The 17,560-nt window shown below is 38.3% G+C and overlaps 1 protein-coding gene and 1 pseudogene across 1 annotated transcript; both read left to right on the forward strand.

Moving 5' to 3' along the window:
* On the forward strand, positions 1 to 5,161 carry LOC103401452 (uncharacterized). The gene is made up of 8 exons (XM_029091053.2): positions 1 to 497; positions 958 to 1,053; positions 1,491 to 1,601; positions 1,840 to 2,149; positions 2,583 to 2,673; positions 3,262 to 3,589; positions 4,112 to 4,260; positions 4,483 to 5,161. Exons 1-8 carry the CDS (start codon positions 210 to 212, stop codon positions 4,988 to 4,990), a joined length of 1,881 nt encoding a protein of 626 aa, XP_028946886.1. The 5' UTR covers positions 1 to 209; the 3' UTR covers positions 4,991 to 5,161.
* Positions 5,162 to 15,197: 10,036 nt separating this feature from the next.
* On the forward strand, positions 15,198 to 16,112 carry LOC103426822 (dihydrolipoyllysine-residue acetyltransferase component 5 of pyruvate dehydrogenase complex, chloroplastic-like; annotated as a pseudogene).
* The last annotated feature ends 1,448 nt before the right edge of the window (positions 16,113 to 17,560 follow it).

The following is a 17,560-nucleotide window of genomic DNA, read 5'->3' on the forward strand; positions in this document are numbered from 1 at the left end:
AAATTGGGCCCTTTTTTGCAAATCACTTGATTGGTCAGGGTTTAAGCTCCTGGAAGCGACGAGCTTCGCTTCACTTCCAATCTTCCCGTTTAAACCCTAGATTGCTCAGGGTTTAAGCTCCCACAGAAAATCTGAGAATTTTCAGTTTATACGCGCCCATGAATTCTCGACCTTGAAGAAAAATCCGATCAAATCTCCAACCTTTAGCGATGGTTGCTGCCTCGAAGCTATCTTCGTGCATAGCAATGGCGGTTGCGGCGGTCTCCATGCCCGCGCTCTCCAACCGCGCCTACGCCGATTCTCCCTTCCGATTTAATCCGTTCTCGTACTCTTCTCCTTCTCCTCCTCCGCCTTCCGCTGCTCCTGCGGACCAGAGCCCCAATGCGAAATCGGAACCGCAACCTGAAGAGCCCAGAGGGTCGGGGTTCGATCCCGAGGCTCTCGAACGAGGTGCCAAAGCTCTCCGGGAAATCAATTCCTCTAAATTATCCAAGCAGGTCGTTTTTCTGTTCTTAATTTGATTTTTCTTTCTTTGTTAGTGGTTTTTTTCGTAGAAAAAGATTGGAAAATTGTAGAAAACTTCAAATTTTTGTTTCTTTTTAGTCTTAGAGATTTATTGCATCTTTAAGGTTGGAAATGAGGCACGAAAATCGGAGTTCTTTAGTCTCGATTATTCCTTTAATTTTGTTCCGATACTTTCATTTCGAATGTTTTGATGATGCGTTTGAATAGAAATTTAATAGGACTTTGATTTTTATTTCTATGTGCTTCTATATTACTATGCCTGCGGTTTTGCTGCCTGCCCCGGTTTAAGCTTAAGTACCGACCTTTGTTATTGTTGGAACCGAAGTGGCTTGAAGCATATTAATTGAAATGTGTTTTCTTCTTTTATTATGCTGAGGTTACAATGCAGCTGAATTAAAGGTGTTAATTCGGTCAACTGGTATTGTTTTCCAGGTTTTTAGTCTGATGAGGAGCCAGGAAAAAAGTCGCCTCACTGAGTTGGAAGCGGAGAAGGCTCATTTTGAAGCAATACAGGCTCAAAATGATCTTGTATGTTACAAATTTACAATCCATGTTAAAACTGCAGTCATTTGTAAAATGTGGTTTTCTACGGTCCACTTGTCAAACAAATGAAACGACTCATCTCAATCGTTTGGCACCTACAATTTTCTTTTCCAAACTGCCTTATCACAATTTTTTTCTTTCTAATAAGGTTTATTTGGTATTCTCACTGCGTAGAGTTTCACAGAAAATGCTTTGCATACATGAGGCATTTTCTTCGAATGTGCAATAATGACGTTTAATTTTGGTTCCTGGTCATTTACTTTTTTATGGCATGGGTTATGTTCTTTTTTTTTTGTCAGTGGCGAAACAGATAATGGTCTAGGTTTGTGGCATCTAGGTTTAGCAAATTGCAGATTTGTTTTGTTCTCTTTTATCTGCCTCAATACATTTTAACTTATACTGTGTAAATCTTTTGATGACAGGAAAGGAGTAAGAACATGGCTGAGGAACAACTAAATATACTGCAACAAGAAGCACAGGCAAAGGCTCAAATGCTTCGTATGGAAGATGAACACGCTAGGAATAGAATGAAGGTGCAAGCAGTAGAATAAATTATGTGTTCTTTTTCTAAAAAATTTATGGGCCTGTTTGATTTTCTTCTTGGATCCAATTTCTTGTTTTGAAAAACAAAAAGTTGGATCCAAGTACCAAACAACCTCTATGTTAAATAGGACTTAGAGTTTGTATGTGCCTCAAGTTTTAATGCACTCTAAATCCTGGATTATTGAAACCTTGGTCAAGTCTAACATTTTATTGTTTATTTGAGTGCAGATGGATCATGAAAAGCAGAGGCAGAATAATGCTGAAATGCTTAGGATGCAAGAGGAGTCAAATATCCGAAAAGAGAGAGCAAGACTTGCTACTGAGGCACAGAAGCAAGAGCAGCAGCGCCAAACTGAAAGAGAGAAACATGAATTAGAACTAAAAAACATAGAAGCAGAAGCCATTGCAAACGCTAAAGGTCGGGCCCATGAAGCGAAACTGAATGCGGAACTTAACAGGAATATGCTTCTAGATCAGATGAATGGTGAAAAAGAAAAATGGCTTGCTGCAATCAATACAACTTTTAGTCACATTGAAGGTATCCAGAACTGAGTAGATGCGTTTAAGTTATAAGAAGAAATATTGATACTCATAGTACATACATGAATAAGCAACTATTGTATAAGATAGATTTTCCTGGGTTCTTTCTGTCCAATCAGATTCCTTTTATTATTTCTTTTATGTTTTTTGCATAACTGTCCCTGACTGGTGCAATTGTCACCTGCCAAAGTTGTTCCCAATATCCCCTTTGCTGGGCTACTGCCCCTGGTCATGTAGGGTTAGGGTTACTGGATTTTAAAATGTGGGTGGTTAAGGGGTGAGTAAAATATTGTCTCTTTTAATTTCTCTGGTGGATGGCAATAGTGCCAATTTTAGCTTGAGGTCAATGGAACAGAATATTTGTTTGATCTCTTTATTTTGATTTTTGTGAAATGCTGATGATATAACTGTTTCTCATCTGCTATCTGCAGGGGGCATTAGAACTTTGCTGACTGATAGGAATAAGTTGGTTATGACCGTTGGAGGTGCTACAGCAGTGGCTGCAGGTGTTTATACAACTAGGTTTGTGTGCTCTTCTTTTCGTTGCAATTTCACCTATTTTGAGTTTCTTAGACAAGGATGCTTCAGGTTACGATTCCTTATGTACGCAATATTATTTTGTTGCCCTATTATTCTTGGCATATTTCAACTTTATTAGGATGCAAATGGGTTTAATATTGAAGGAAGGGAGAACAGAGTGTATAAGTCAGTACGCTACTTCCATAACCTCCCCCACTTGAACTGAAAATGTAAAAAAGTGGATAGCATGGAAAGTGCTACCCTTTTTATTTGGTGTATTGAAGACGTGTAGAAGTCAGTACGCTACTTCCATAACCTCCCCTCTTGTTGTACACTACCAAACTAAACAGTTGGCACCTTCCGAACATGCTACTGTATTTCTACTTATGTGATCTTCATTACATAGGTTGATTGATAATAAGTTTTAGTCTCTCTTAATTCTGATGTCAAGTTGGTCATAATGGCTTTTACTTTATTGATCTGATGAGCTTTTGGTGGAATTGTGATATTAAGTTCTTTCATCCATTTTAGTGATGATTGTATTGCTTAATGATGTGCCAACTAATTGCTTTTTAACTTAATTTTTTACAGAGAAGGTTCTAGAGTTATATGGGGATATGTCAACCGCCTGCTAGGGCAGCCATCTCTGATTCGAGAATCATCCATTGCAAGATTTCCAGGTTCAGAGATGCTTTCTCTAGCAAAGAATAAAGTTTTAAATTACAGTACTGGATCTTCACAAGGTAAGAATGGTCTTGCAAATATCATTCTCCATCCTTCGTTGCAGAGCAGAATAGAGCACCTTGCTCGAGCTACAGCAAACACTAAGGCTCACCAGGCCCCCTTTCGCAACATGATGTTTTATGGCCCCCCTGGCACTGGTAAAACCATGGTTGCAAGAGAAATAGCTCGAAAATCGGTATTACACTGATCCATAGACTTCTCTTTACCATCGTGCTCATTTCTGTCTTACTCAAACCTTTTATATGGTCTACCACCTAGCTGTACTCCACCTGTGTCTTAGTGACAACTTATCGGGACCATTAGTTTTTTGATGGGGAGATCTTTGTAGGTCAAATGAATGGAACTTGGTTCAGTTTATTATCTGTTAAAAAGGGATGTTTATTCTCATCAATTTTTTGTTTTTGTTTTAGAAGTTGAATTTCTTGATACTAGGATCCAAGTTCTTGCCAATTACAAATTACTATATGTTTGTACCCGTATATATATAGGGAAGTGTTATTGGCACTCCAAAAATCTCATTCTACACTCCTCACAAGTGTATTTTTCTTTCCAAATATAGAAAGTTTGGAGTGTAGAATGAGATTTTTGGAGTGCCAATCACAATTCCCTATATTATATATATATATATATATATAGGAGTTATTCTGAAAAAATTGTAAGTTCTCAAGATGACAGTTTTTGATCCTTTTGAATGCAGGGTTTGGATTATGCTATGATGACTGGAGGAGATGTTGCACCCTTGGGTGCACAGGCTGTTACTAAGATTCATCAGATATTTGATTGGGCTAAAAATTCAAAAAAAGGTCTACTGCTTTTTATTGACGAGGCAGATGCTTTCCTATGCGAGTAAGTTCAGTTTTTCCTTCGTTGGTTAACGGTTATATTTATGTTCTACATATTATTGTTACAGAGACAGTTTTCCCGTCTAAAACTTTTCTTTGACAAAACTTGGGAGTTAACTTCCATTAGTTTATATTTTTGGAGGTTACTGTCATCTTCACTCATATGTATATGTATATATATTATATATAAGCTCAGCCTCTTGTGAATTGTTTGATCCCATGCCAGGAGAAACAGTACACACATGAGCGAAGCTCAACGTAGTGCTCTGAATGCATTGCTCTTCCGAACTGGAGACCAGTCAAGAGACATCGTTCTAGTACTTGCCACAAACAGGCCAGGAGATCTTGACAGCGCTATCACTGACAGGATGGATGAAGTGATTGAGTTCCCACTTCCTGGAGAGGAGGAAAGATTCAAACTTTTGAAGCTATATTTGAACAAATATCTTGGCGATGAAGGCAAAAGCTCCAAGTCGGGCGTTTTCCTCAAGAAGAAACCTCAAAAGATTGTGATAAAGGATGTGTCTGATGATCTGATCCGAGAGGCTGCACGAAAGACAGAAGGGTTCTCTGGCCGTGAGATAGCTAAACTCATGGCCAGTGTCCAAGCAGCCGTGTATGGACGCGAAGACTGTGTACTGGATTCGCAATTGTTTGAGGAAATTGTAGAGTATAAAGTTACAGAGCACCACCAAAGAATGAAACTAGCAGCTGAAGGTGGTCATCCGGCTTAGCTATGGAATTTTATACCCCGGCTCAGTTGATAGAGAAGTAGGAATCCGGCATCTATCAAAGCCCCAGATGGTAGAAATTCGTAGTGTGAATTTATATTTTGCATTCGATGTATTGAAATAAGTTATTCTTTCAGTCTTTTGTTAAATTAGTTGATGAAGCATGTTTCCTAACATAGTTGGTGCTCGTTTAAAAGTGCTTTTAAAATTACTGAAAGCGGTTGAAAATGTTTTTGAAACTAATTTTTAATAAAAATCTATGTGCATTCACCAAAAGTGCTTTCAGTCATTTTAAAAAACACTCGTAAATGAGCCCTTAATTTCCGTAGTTCACTTTCTCATTTTTGTTCAAATCGATATGATTCATCCTTCAATAAGAAAAAAATAAGAAAAATGAGTATACTGTCATACTATGTCTCTTTCTCAATTTCTTATGATATGCCTGGTCTTAAGAAACTACTTTTGTATTGTTCGGACAATCAAAATGTCGAGGGGTTGTAGCTTAAGTAGTTAAAAGTTTATTGTAAATTATCATTCATACTTTATTGGCAATGCTATTTGCACAAGTAAAAGTGAAATAGTAGTTGACACTCTAATACAAATGGGTCACACATACAATAGTAGGATTGACTTCTATTAAAGAGTCTAAGAGTGTCAACATTACGTGTCATGCGAATTACTTTCCTTACAAACACGGGACTTGGCATCGTGACAACTTGTTATTGAATAATCACACAAACCTTACAACATGGTGCCCCTACAAAGGAAATTTTCTTATGTGGGCCCATGGTTGTAGTGTAATAGGGGTGAGATACAAAATGAGAAGTATGATCTCTTCGTTTCTATTCTCATTCATTTTCATCTCCTCATCTCACATTTTGCTTTTTGTCTTATTGTTTCTATAAAAAAATCAATATAAAATATTAACGTGGTTTAACTGTAATCGCTCAAGTAGGAGGGGAGGGAACGAGAGGAAAGGAAAGAGAATCCTCCTCCACAAAATGGGGCCGAATTGAAATATTTTTGTGTCTAAGTCCGCACGAACACGTAACCTTGAAGCAAAATCCAAATAATTTTTAACCCTTTCTAGCCTTTCGTCTTTGTATTCGCACGAGGACACCTTTCTCCTTCGCAGACTGCAAATAAGGACAATGCGAGGAGGATGCGGGGGGCCTCGGCGTATGACAAAAGCAACAGGTGGAGGGAAGGCAGCGAATTCCAATACCTTCGCGCCCTATTCTACCGGTATGAATAACTGCCACCGTGATCCGATACCTATATATATTCACGCGGAGTCGAAGACATTTCATCAAACACATCGTGTGCGCCACAAAAAAGCGAGTTTTCCAGACAGAAGGAGGGCAAAAGAGAAACTGAGAGATGGGGAAGGGAGCGGCGTTGCTTCTGGTACTATGGCTGGCTATGTCGGTGGGGACTTTCGGGGAAGAGAAACAGGAAGGGTAAGTTTCATACATTTTTTTCAAAAAAGTTCTTCCTTTTCTGAATCTCCTGCTCCTTTAATTTCCCGAAATATTAATCCGTCATGCACTTTCGTTTATGTGAAATATTGTTCGGTAAGGAAGAGTACTCAATCTACAGAATTTGATACATTGTCTATGTTTTGTTCAATGCTGTGATGATGGGTACATAAGTATCGTAGATTGGTACGTAAGGAATCACTTGTGTTTGTTTCTAGGAAATCTTAATCGAAAACCAATATACTGAATCCGGTGCAGTGTTGATGTTAAATATGTCAATTCTGTGCTTGCGTGGTAGCATCAACCAAACATCGACAATGTACTAGTATTGTAGATTGGTACGTACGGAATCACTTTTGTTTGTTTCTAGGAAATCTTAATTGAAAACAACGAAACCAATATACAGAATCTGGTGCAATGTTGATGTTAAATATGTCGATTCTGTGTTCGTGTGGTACCATCAACCAAATATGGACAATGTACTAGTATTGTAGATTGGTACACGTCTCTGCCTATAACTGTTGCGTATTTATCTGTGTATATTAGCGTCCTCTATGTGTTTGATTTCTTTCGTTGTTTATACGTACTTCTTACTATTGCACATCCCATGGCACTAATAGCATAATAGTTGAAGATATGCTATTTTTAACCACTTATCTTTGCTTTTCAATTCACTACATCTTAGAATTTACAGCTTACAAAAATATTGGTTGTTTCATTTTGTTCTTTTGTATTGTGTTTGTGTGTATTAGTGCATTTGCAAATGTGAATAATTATAGATCATTTACGTTGTGCATGTAGGGGACATGAACTCAAAGATGGGGATGCAGCCTCTAAGCCTACGGAGAGAGTGAAAAAAGTAGCCTTAGTTCAGAAGTTTATGGACGGGGCTTTATACTCTCTCGCAAAACATCAAACGGACAAAGCTGAAGAGCTGATGAAAGGAGCTATCGAGTACCTTTATCATGACAACACAATAAAAGACAAAGCAGCCAAACTTGAAGAGTTCATGAAGAAGCTATCAAGTTTCTTGAACAAGATATGATAGAAAAATCTGAAGAGATGATGAAAGGAGCTATTGTGTATCTTGAAAGCGACGACGAAGTCAAAGATGAACAGAGCGGCAAAAGAGTGAAGCATCTTGAAAATAATGAAGTGCAAGCAAGAGTAAATATAGTGCTCCTGGTCGATGACTTTCTTAACGAAGCTTTGACGTATCTTGGTGCAGAAGAAATAGCCAAAGCTAAGAATGTGATTGAAGGAATGAAACTGTTTGTTTCTCAATGTGACGAAATAAAAGATAAAGCAGCCACATTCGAGGAGATGATCCAACGAGCTTTGACATTGAACATGACAGTTTAGAGAACGCTAAGGAGGTGATCAATGAAGCAATGACGTATCTTGGCAACGATGATGATGTCAAAGAATTATGAAAAGCAGGAGCAGGTCATGCGGAAGGAGTGAAGTTATCTTGAGCAAGATAAAGCGGAAAGAGGAATACAAAAAGCAATTTTTGTTACTGAGGTTTTGAAAGTAGCTCTAACTTTTATTGACAAGAAACAACTAGAGCAAGCAAAAGAGGTTGTTGAAGGAGTGGTAATGTACGTTGCTCTAGATGACACAGTGAAAGACAAAGTGGGCTCAACTAAGGTGATTCTGGATGGAATTTGACGCTTTTTCAACTAGACCGTGTGGAGAAAGCTAAAGAGGCGATCCAAGGCACTATGACGTACCTTTTAGGGGATGAAGATGTCCAAGAAGCAGATAAGCTACTCAAAAGCATGGGTGTCGAAGAACAAAATAAGCTAGTCAAAGACGTGGAAGATAAGACTGCAACGAAATTGAAAAGAATGAAATTTCTTGAAAATAATAAAGTGCAAGCAAGAGTAAATATAGTGCTCCTGGTTGATGACTTTCTTAACGAAGCTTTGACGTATCTTGGTGGAGAAGAAATAGCCAAAGCTAAGAATGTGATTGAAGGAATGAAACTGTTTGTTTCTCAATGTGACGAAATAAAAGATAAAGCAGCCGCATTCGAGGAGATGATCCAACGAGCTTTGACATTTATTGAACAAGACAGTTTAGAGAAAGCTAAAGAGGTGATCAATGAAGCAATGACGTATCTTGGCAACGATGATGATGTCAAAGAATTACGGAAAGCAGGAGCGGGTCATGCGAAAGAAGTGAAGTATCTTGAGCAAGATAAAGCAGAAAGAGGAATACAAAAGGCAATTTTTGTTGCTGAGGTTTTGAAAGTAGCTCTGACTTTTATTGAAAAGAAACAAGTAGAGCAAATAAAAGAGGTTGTTGAAGGAGTGGTAATGTACGTTGCTCTAGATTCTGGATGGAATTATGACGCTTTTTCAACTAGACCGTATGGAGAAAGCTAAAGAGGCAATCCAAGGCACTATGACGTATCTTTTAGGGGATGAAGATGTCCAAGAAGCAGATAAGCTACTCAAAAGCATGGGTGTCGAAGAACAAAATAAGCTAGTCAAAGACGTGAAAGATAAGACTGCAGTGAAACTGAAAAGAATGAAATTTCTTGAAAATGGTGGCGATGGAGTTGGCAAACTAGAGTTAGTCGACGATTTTGTTCAAGGAGCTCTCATTTTTCTTGAGAAATCTAAAACAGAAAAGGCTAAAGAGATGATTGATGGAGCTGTAATGTGTTTTCACCAAGATGACACGGGTAAAGATAAAGAAGCAAAATTTGAAGAGTTCATGAAAGAAGCTTTGACGTATCTTGAACAAGAAAACAAAGCACAAGCTGAAGATACGTTGAAAAGAGCCCGTGACTATCTGGTAACTGAGGATGCAGCTAATGACAAGGGTTCAGAGCTCTAAGTTATTTACAGCTTGTGGATTATACGTTCCATCTGCTATCAACTTTTGTTTACTTTTTGTTTTCTCACTTATACCATATGCTTTAAGGCATTACTTTCCACAATTTTGGATCCTGTATTTCTTGGATGACAAGTTTTTGTGCTTCGTTATGTATTCTTTTATTCACAGCTTGAATAAAGTGATTTGCTTTCTTTGTATTCAACTTCTGTTGGACATCAATGAAGCCTAGGGCTCATTTTTCGTTTTATTTTTTGTCTTAACTTGCAAGTGTTGTAGATCGAAACTCATTTATTCTTGATGCATAAGTAGCGTTTTATTTGTATGCTAGTTTTTTATTTACCTGTCTTGTTGCGAGACTTTTTGTTTTATTATCTCTAAACAAAATTAATATAAAATATTAATGTAATTTAATAGTGACCGCACAAAATAAAAGAAGGGGATAAAAAAAGTACCGACCTAATCGGATAAATGGTCCTCGTGGTCATAAGGTATTCGGATGATAGCCCCTGTGGTAAAAAAATTCGAATTTAAACCCCTGTGGTCTAAATCTGTTAGGATTTATGCCCTTCTGTTAAATAATACTGACGTGGCTGCCACATATATGCCACGTGGCTGGCAAATGTCTGCCACGTGGTAAAAATAATAAATTTTAATTTTTTTTAAAAAAAACCTGAATTTTTACCAAAAAAAAAAAAAAAAAACCAGATCTGCAAGAAGAAGAAGAAGAAGAAGGAAAAGAGAGAGGGAGGAGGGTCGCGCGAGGAGAGGGCTCCGGCGAGGGGGGAGCTGGTCTCCGGCGGGAAGAAGAAGAAGAAGAAGAAGAAGAAGAAGAAGAAGAAGAAGAAGAAGAAGGAAGAGGGAGAGGGAGGAGTCGTGCGGGGAGACCGGCGGGAAGAAGAAGAAGAAGGAAGAAGGAGAGGGAGGAGGGTCACGTGGGGAGAGGGCTCCGACGGGAAGAAGAAGTCCGGCCGGGGGGGGGGGGGAACGGGCGGAGGGCGGGGGGAGCTTCTGGGTTTTTTTTTTTTTTTTTTTTTTTGTAAAAATTCAGGTTTAAAAAAAAAATATTATTTTTGCCACGTGGCAGACATTTGGCAGTCACGTGGCATATATGTGGCAGCCACGTCAACATTATTTAACAGAAGGGCATAAATCCTAACAGACTTAGACCACATGTGTTTAAATCCTAACAGACTTAGACCACAGGGGTTTAAATCCGAATTTTTTTACCACAGGGACTATCATCCGAATACCTTATGACCACGGGGACCATTTATCCGATTAGGCCCCAATAAAAAGTCCCTCACAAATTATTATTTGAAAACACTTAGAATCCTTTTCCTGGGGATCCTAAGGATCCCGTGATAAAGATCGTCTATCATACATCGTGCGATTAGAAATCATTTTAAAATTTAAAATTAAATGTAAATAGTACATAACGAAAACTGATCACATGATTTACGATTGACGGTCCCGATCACGGAATCTCTAGGATTCCCAGGAAAAGGATCTGACAACTTAACAAAAAAAGTCGCACTTCATGACGATTTTGAATTAAACAAAATGTCCTTAATAATAATAAAAAGGTACCCTTAATAATAAACAAAGTTGTTTAAATAAAAAGTTTTCTGATTATCAAGAGCGGAGTTAGGAAAATATTAACATAGTGGCAGAAAAATTAAATTCACATGTGGAGGGTGTGCATTGTGGATCTAGATATGAAATGAAAATACTTTAGAATTGGGGAAACAAGATTGTACATTACCAAGCTTACTGGTCTGTAAATGATTTGATTGAGAAGGAATTTTATTAGAGACGAAACATTATTCAAATTCTCGTTAAAGTTGTTTACTAAAAAGTATTTAGAATAGAAGGAAGAATGACATCGATTCATTTAAGCTGTTTACAATTCATCTAATCAAAACTGAAACGTGTTTTATTGCCATATATTGTTCTAAATAAATTGTTTGGGCTAATTAGATATTACTCCATCCATATTTAGTGTACACTAGAAAGTTCTACCCACGCGTTGCTACGAGATTAAAAATTGTGTAAAAAAAAATTATGTTTCCGAGGTATAAACCTGTCAACTTGTATCACATCTAATTAAACGACAACAACATATTGACGCACTTAATATGAAAATTCATAAACTATTTGACAATATGAAATCAAGCAATCATTGAAAATCAGAAATAGAGCTTAGAAAGTAAAAAATCCTACCTCATTATATTAAAACAATTATCAAATTCTCAGGGAATGATCACAAAAAAGTATAGAAAAGTAATTCAATTTCTTAAATTCAAAAAACGGTAAAGATAAAAAAAAAATAAAAAAAAACAAAAAAGAAAGGTTCTCAGTTCTCACCATAAGAAAATTATGACATTGTTTTAACATGAACTCGGGTTCATTTCAGTCACCAGCATTAATAAAACCAGTGACTTCAACATGTGCAAGGAAACAACTGAATTAGACGCAAGCCAACCAACTTCGAATCTAACCAAATAAAAAGAGCAATCACAATCGAACTAACCTCTTCTTCCCAATGAAGTAGAAGATGTCCCCTGTTTTGCCTTTGTGAACAGTGTACTCTACCTCTCAACACACAAAAAGAACACACTCAAAATGCTGAGCAATATTATAAAAACTACACATATACATCATTGTATATATATTTGGACATAAAGTATAAAGATCTGCTGACAATATCAAGCTTAAATTTAACAAAAGAAGTAATTACGAATTGAAATCAAACGATATTATAATTGTTAAAAAAAATTAACTAAATTTTACAAATAGCATCATAAATGTTAAAAAAAAAAAAAAAACCACCATTGAAAAAACTCATTACTCAAATTTGTAATTCTATAAAAACACATCACTAAAAACTTCAATTTTATCAAAAGATGTCAACTTATATCACATCCAAAACCCATTAATAATCCCTTCTTGTGTATAGCTCATCCTCAGAATTTGCAGCTGGAAATGAAATGTAAGTTCAAAGTATGATGAAAAAGAAGAAATGAAAGCGTTGTGTCAATGAAAAAAAATGAGAGAGCAGGTATCAGAACAATCTACAAAGAATAAGAAATTGAGATGAATAAGTGGATAAATTGCTTACAGGAAGAGCTGATTTCAAATCGATGATCCATTTCTCACCCTAATAATATTTAATAATTGCAATTCGTAAAATTTTCTTGATAAGAGGAAATCTAGGAGGATAAGTAATAAGCATTAGAAATAGAAAAGCCTTAAACAGTGATTAAGGCCCTTGAATTAACTTGCGAAGCTTGAAAACTCATTCTCTTCACGTGATTAATTTGGAAGTTATCCAATGTATGTAAAAACATGAATTAGAAGAAAATTGATGAAATCGAAGGGAAAAAATGTTGCTTAGTAATTGTATATGTTATGAAAGCATTGAATAAAGTCCTGATAAAATACCTGCATCTTTATATTAACCACTTTACATATAAATTATAAATGATTATCAAACAACCTTAAACAAATTTTGTTGATGCATAAAATCCGAAAGATCTTGGACCAACGTAAATCCGACCGTGAATCACACAAACGCACAAGAACACAAAGATATATCATGGTTTACCTCAAGTTGGGCTACGTCCACACTGATGTCGATTAATGTTGATGAAGGTTACAGTATGCATGGAGGCTATAGAGACTTAGTATTTGCTCTCTGTATTATTCTCTGCCTCTCTGTATGTTTTTCTCTATTTTCTTCCCTCCTCCAAGTGAAGGTGAGGATGATCCCTTTTATAGAGTAAGGGTTCCTTCCCCTCTTACATAGATCATGGGCTTAGTGATGAAGCCCAAATATCGAGGCCCAATATATGGTATAACAAGAGTCCCCCAAGTTTTAAGTCAAGATAGTCTTTTGGCTGGGGACTTTTAAATTCAATCTATGTGTGAGCCGAAATGACTAGATGTCGTTCAGAACTAGTACTCGGAATGAGACAATGCTTAACGTGAAGCAATACTCAGCTAGAGGTAGCACACGTTGCGAGGCTGCTCGGCTAGAGGCGATGCTCTCGGCGAGACGGTTGCTCGGCTGAAGGCTGTGCTCGTTGCGAGGCGACTCGGCTTATATCGTTCTTCTCTGTGAGTATGCATTCGACGTTAACGTGTGTTCATATTGAGTTGATTCTTGACATGACTCGGGTCCGCTCGTCGGGTTCGCATATTGGGTCTATGTGTTGGGTCCACAAGTTCGATATTTGAGTCGGGGCCATACGTAGGGTCATCGAGTCGGGACCATCTGTAGGGTCATCGAGTTGGGTCCATGAGTCGAGGTTCAAACTCAAGGGTGTCCAATTTTGTAGGTGCCCAAAAGAGTGGGTATCCAAGCTTGCGGGTGTCTAGGCACATAGGTGTCCAAATAAGCGAATGTCCGAGCAAGTGGGTGTCTGGTCAGACAAGAGATCACCGTTCGAACTAAATCTTTGTCACCATAAGCATGTGGCTCAGTGATCCATAGGCTGATCCATAGTGTTGACCACCATAATTTTGGACCCTGGTTAATCAATAAATTGTATGAGTATCGTATACAAGCAATCAATCATTAAAGTGTGCATATTACGGGTAATGTCACATATAGATCATATAAACATACAATAATGTAATATGCCTTGTGAAATGTGTATGTGACAATATAATTTAATGAAATTTAATAATGTAACATAGAATGCGTGTGGTGTGGTTGCCATGGATTAATCTCCTTAGTGGGTTTTCCCAAACCGATAGTGAGACAGTGGGTAATCAAATAAAGGCTAGCCCAAAGTTTTATTCTAATATTTAAATAATGGATATAGTGGTACTGTCACTCAAATAATTGGTTAGGAATTATTAAGGATAGCATTTAGTTAGACAAGTTGTCATGTGCCAAACATTAAATAATAATAAAATAAATGGTGTACAGACTTTACCGTATTTTTAGGGTAGTGATCATGTGATATCACATATAAAGGAATAATCATATTATTTAAATAATATGCCATCATGTTAGTAGGACATAAATGATAATAATGAAATAACTAAAGATAAACATCATATCTCCTTTTTCTTCCGAGGGGTTGTCAGTGGGATAGTGGGTTGTATTCGTCCCCTTCATGATGAAAATTTCATCATAACATTTAAATAATAAAGGTAATGGTCAAGAATGATTAAAGATACAATAATAAAATATTAAATAATAATATAAAATATTAATAGGAATTAGATTTAGATGATGTCTTATCTTTCTCCTATGTTGGTGGTCGACACCCTCCTGCTAGCGCCATGCTATCATGCTCATGTTGCACACTGCCTGTTGTACCATATATTGGGCCTCGATATTTGACCTTATATTTGGGCTTCATCACTAAGCCCATGATCTATGTAAGAGGGGAATGAACCTTTACTCTATAAAAGGGATCCTCCCCACCTTCACTTGAAGGAAGGAAGAACAGAGAGAAAAACATACAAAGAGGCAGAGAATAATACAGAGAGCGAATACTAAGCCTCTATAACCTCCATGCATACTGTAACCTTCATCAACATTTACCGACATCAGTGTGGACGTAGCCCAACTTGAGGTGAACCACAATATATCTTTGTGTTCTTGTGCGTTTGTGTGATTCAAGGTCAGATTTATGTTGGTCCAATATCTGCCGGATTTTGTGCATCAACATTTGGCGCCGTGGGAAATCGACACGAAAAGCTATGTTGGTTCTCTTTCATTTTTTCATCTCACCACTGTGAAACCCTCACAATTGTCCACAATGAATCTGCAGAAACCCAAGAACCAAAAAAACCTCACTCTTTGGCTTTTCCAGAAAACCTTCGCAGGTTCTCTCTCCCTCTCCCTTTCTCTTTCCTAACTGCATGTTCCAATGGTTCACCTTCTTAACACCTCATTCATCCCCAGCTCCCAATCCCTCCGTCGGAACGCCACTTCCTCTGCGCCACCCCTTATTTCCGGGTGTCGAAACATGGCACAAGTCTAGGCCAAGATCCGGGAGATCTTCATGCCGGCTCTCAGCTCCACCATGACTGAGGGCAAGATCGTCTCTTGGGTCAAGTCTGAGGGCGACAAGCTTTCCAAAAACGAGAGCGTCGTCGACGTTGAGTCCGATAAGGCCGACTTGGATGTCGAGACTTTCTCCGACGGTTACTTGGCTTCGATTATGGTGGAAGAGGGCGGCGTCGCCGCTGTCGGTTCAGCTATTGCTATATTGGCCAAGACCGATGACGAGATTGCCAAAGCCAGTTCTTCATCAACAGCTCCAATGGCACCAGCACCGGCTGCAGCTGCTCCGGAGCCACTACCGGAGAAAATTCCAAATAATATGGGTCTTGCGGTGGTCCTTAAGGCGGCGGCTACTGTGGCAGCGGTGGCTTCCACCCACCCGGCATCAGAGGGAGGGAAGAGAATCGTGGCATTGTCGTATGCAAAGAAGCTTGCAAAGGATTTGAAGGTGGATTTGGCAGTGGTGGGAAATGGACCATTAGGGAGGATTGTGGCCAAGGATGTTGAAGCTTTTGCTGCTCAGCCGATGGTGGCGGCTGTTGCTGAACTAAGTGTTTGGAAGTCAGATGCTGCGGTGGCGGAGGAGTCGGGAATTCAGTTGGGATCGATGGTGCCTTTTACGACAATGCATGGGGCTGTGAGTAGAAACATGCTTGGCAGTCTCTCAGTGCCAACCTTCAGAGTAGGATACACTATCACCACTGATGCGCTGGATGCTCTGTACAAAAAGATCTCGACTGAACTAGAGACAGCTGTTCTCCGGCGAAAAAGAGCATGAGAGGACCGAGGTCACGGAGCTCTGAGTACAGAGGAGTCACATTCTATAGGAGAACATGCAAAAGATAAGAACTTTATCTTTTTTATTTAATATGTTATGATCATCCACTATCCCACTGAAAAACCCACGGGAGAACATGCAAAAAGGTGTCGGCCACTTCCTTTCGGATTGTGTGCGTACTATGGTGCAGTGTGCAACATGAGCATGACAGCATGACGCTAGCAGAAGGGTGTCGACCACCAACATAGGAGAAAGATAAGACATCATCTAAATCTAATTCCTATTAATATTTTATATTATTATTTAATATTTGATTATTGTATCTTTAATCATTCTTGACCACTACCTATATTATTTAAATATTATGATGAAATTTTCATCATGAAGGGGACGAATACAACCCACTATCCCACTGACAACCCCTTGGAGGAAAAATGAGATAGGATGTTTATCTTTTGTTATTTCATTATTATCATTTATGTTGACATATTATTTAAATAATATGATTATTCTTGTATATGTGATATCACATGATCACTAACTACCCTAAAAACACGATAAAGTCTATACACCATTTATTTTATTATTATTTAATGTTTGGCACATGACAACTTTACTGACTAAATGCTATCTTTAATAATTCCTAACCAATTATTTGAGTGACAGTACCACTATATCCATTATTTAAATATTAGAATAAAACTTTGGGCTAGCCTTTATTTGATTACCCACTGTCGGTTTGGGAAAACCCACTAAGAAGATTAATCCATGGCAACCACACCACACACATTCTATGTTACATTATTAAGTTTCATTAAATTATATTGTCACATACACATTTCACAAGGCATACTGCATTATTGTATGTTTATATGATCTATGTGTGACATTACCGGCAATATGCACACTTTAATGATTGATTGCTTGTATACGATACTCATACAATTTATTGATTAACCAGGGACCAAAATTATGGTGGTCAACACTATGGATCAACCTATGGATCACTGAGCCACATGCTTATAGTGACAAAGATTTAGTTCGAACGGTGAGCTCTTGTCTGACCAGACACCCACTTGCTTGGACACTAGCTTATTTGGACACTTATGTGCCTGGACACCCGCGAGCTTGGATACCTATTCTTTTGGGCACCTACGAAATTGGACACCCTTGAGTTCGAACCTCAACTCACGGACCCAACTCGATGACCCTACAGATGGCCCCGACTCGATGACCCTACGTATGGCCCCGACTCAAAGACCTAACTTGTGGACCCAATCCGCGGACCTGACACATAGACCCAATATGCGAACCCAACGAGCAGACCCGAGTCATGTCAAGAATCAACTCATAATGAGCACACGCTGACGTCGAATGCATGCTTGCAAAAAAGAACGCCACAAGACGAGCCGCCTCGCAATGAGCACAGCCTCCAGCCGAGCAACCGT

The sequence above is a fragment of the Malus domestica genome, chromosome 02, assembly GCF_042453785.1.
Source record: "Malus domestica chromosome 02, GDT2T_hap1".
NCBI classification, from domain to species: domain Eukaryota; kingdom Viridiplantae; phylum Streptophyta; class Magnoliopsida; order Rosales; family Rosaceae; genus Malus; species Malus domestica.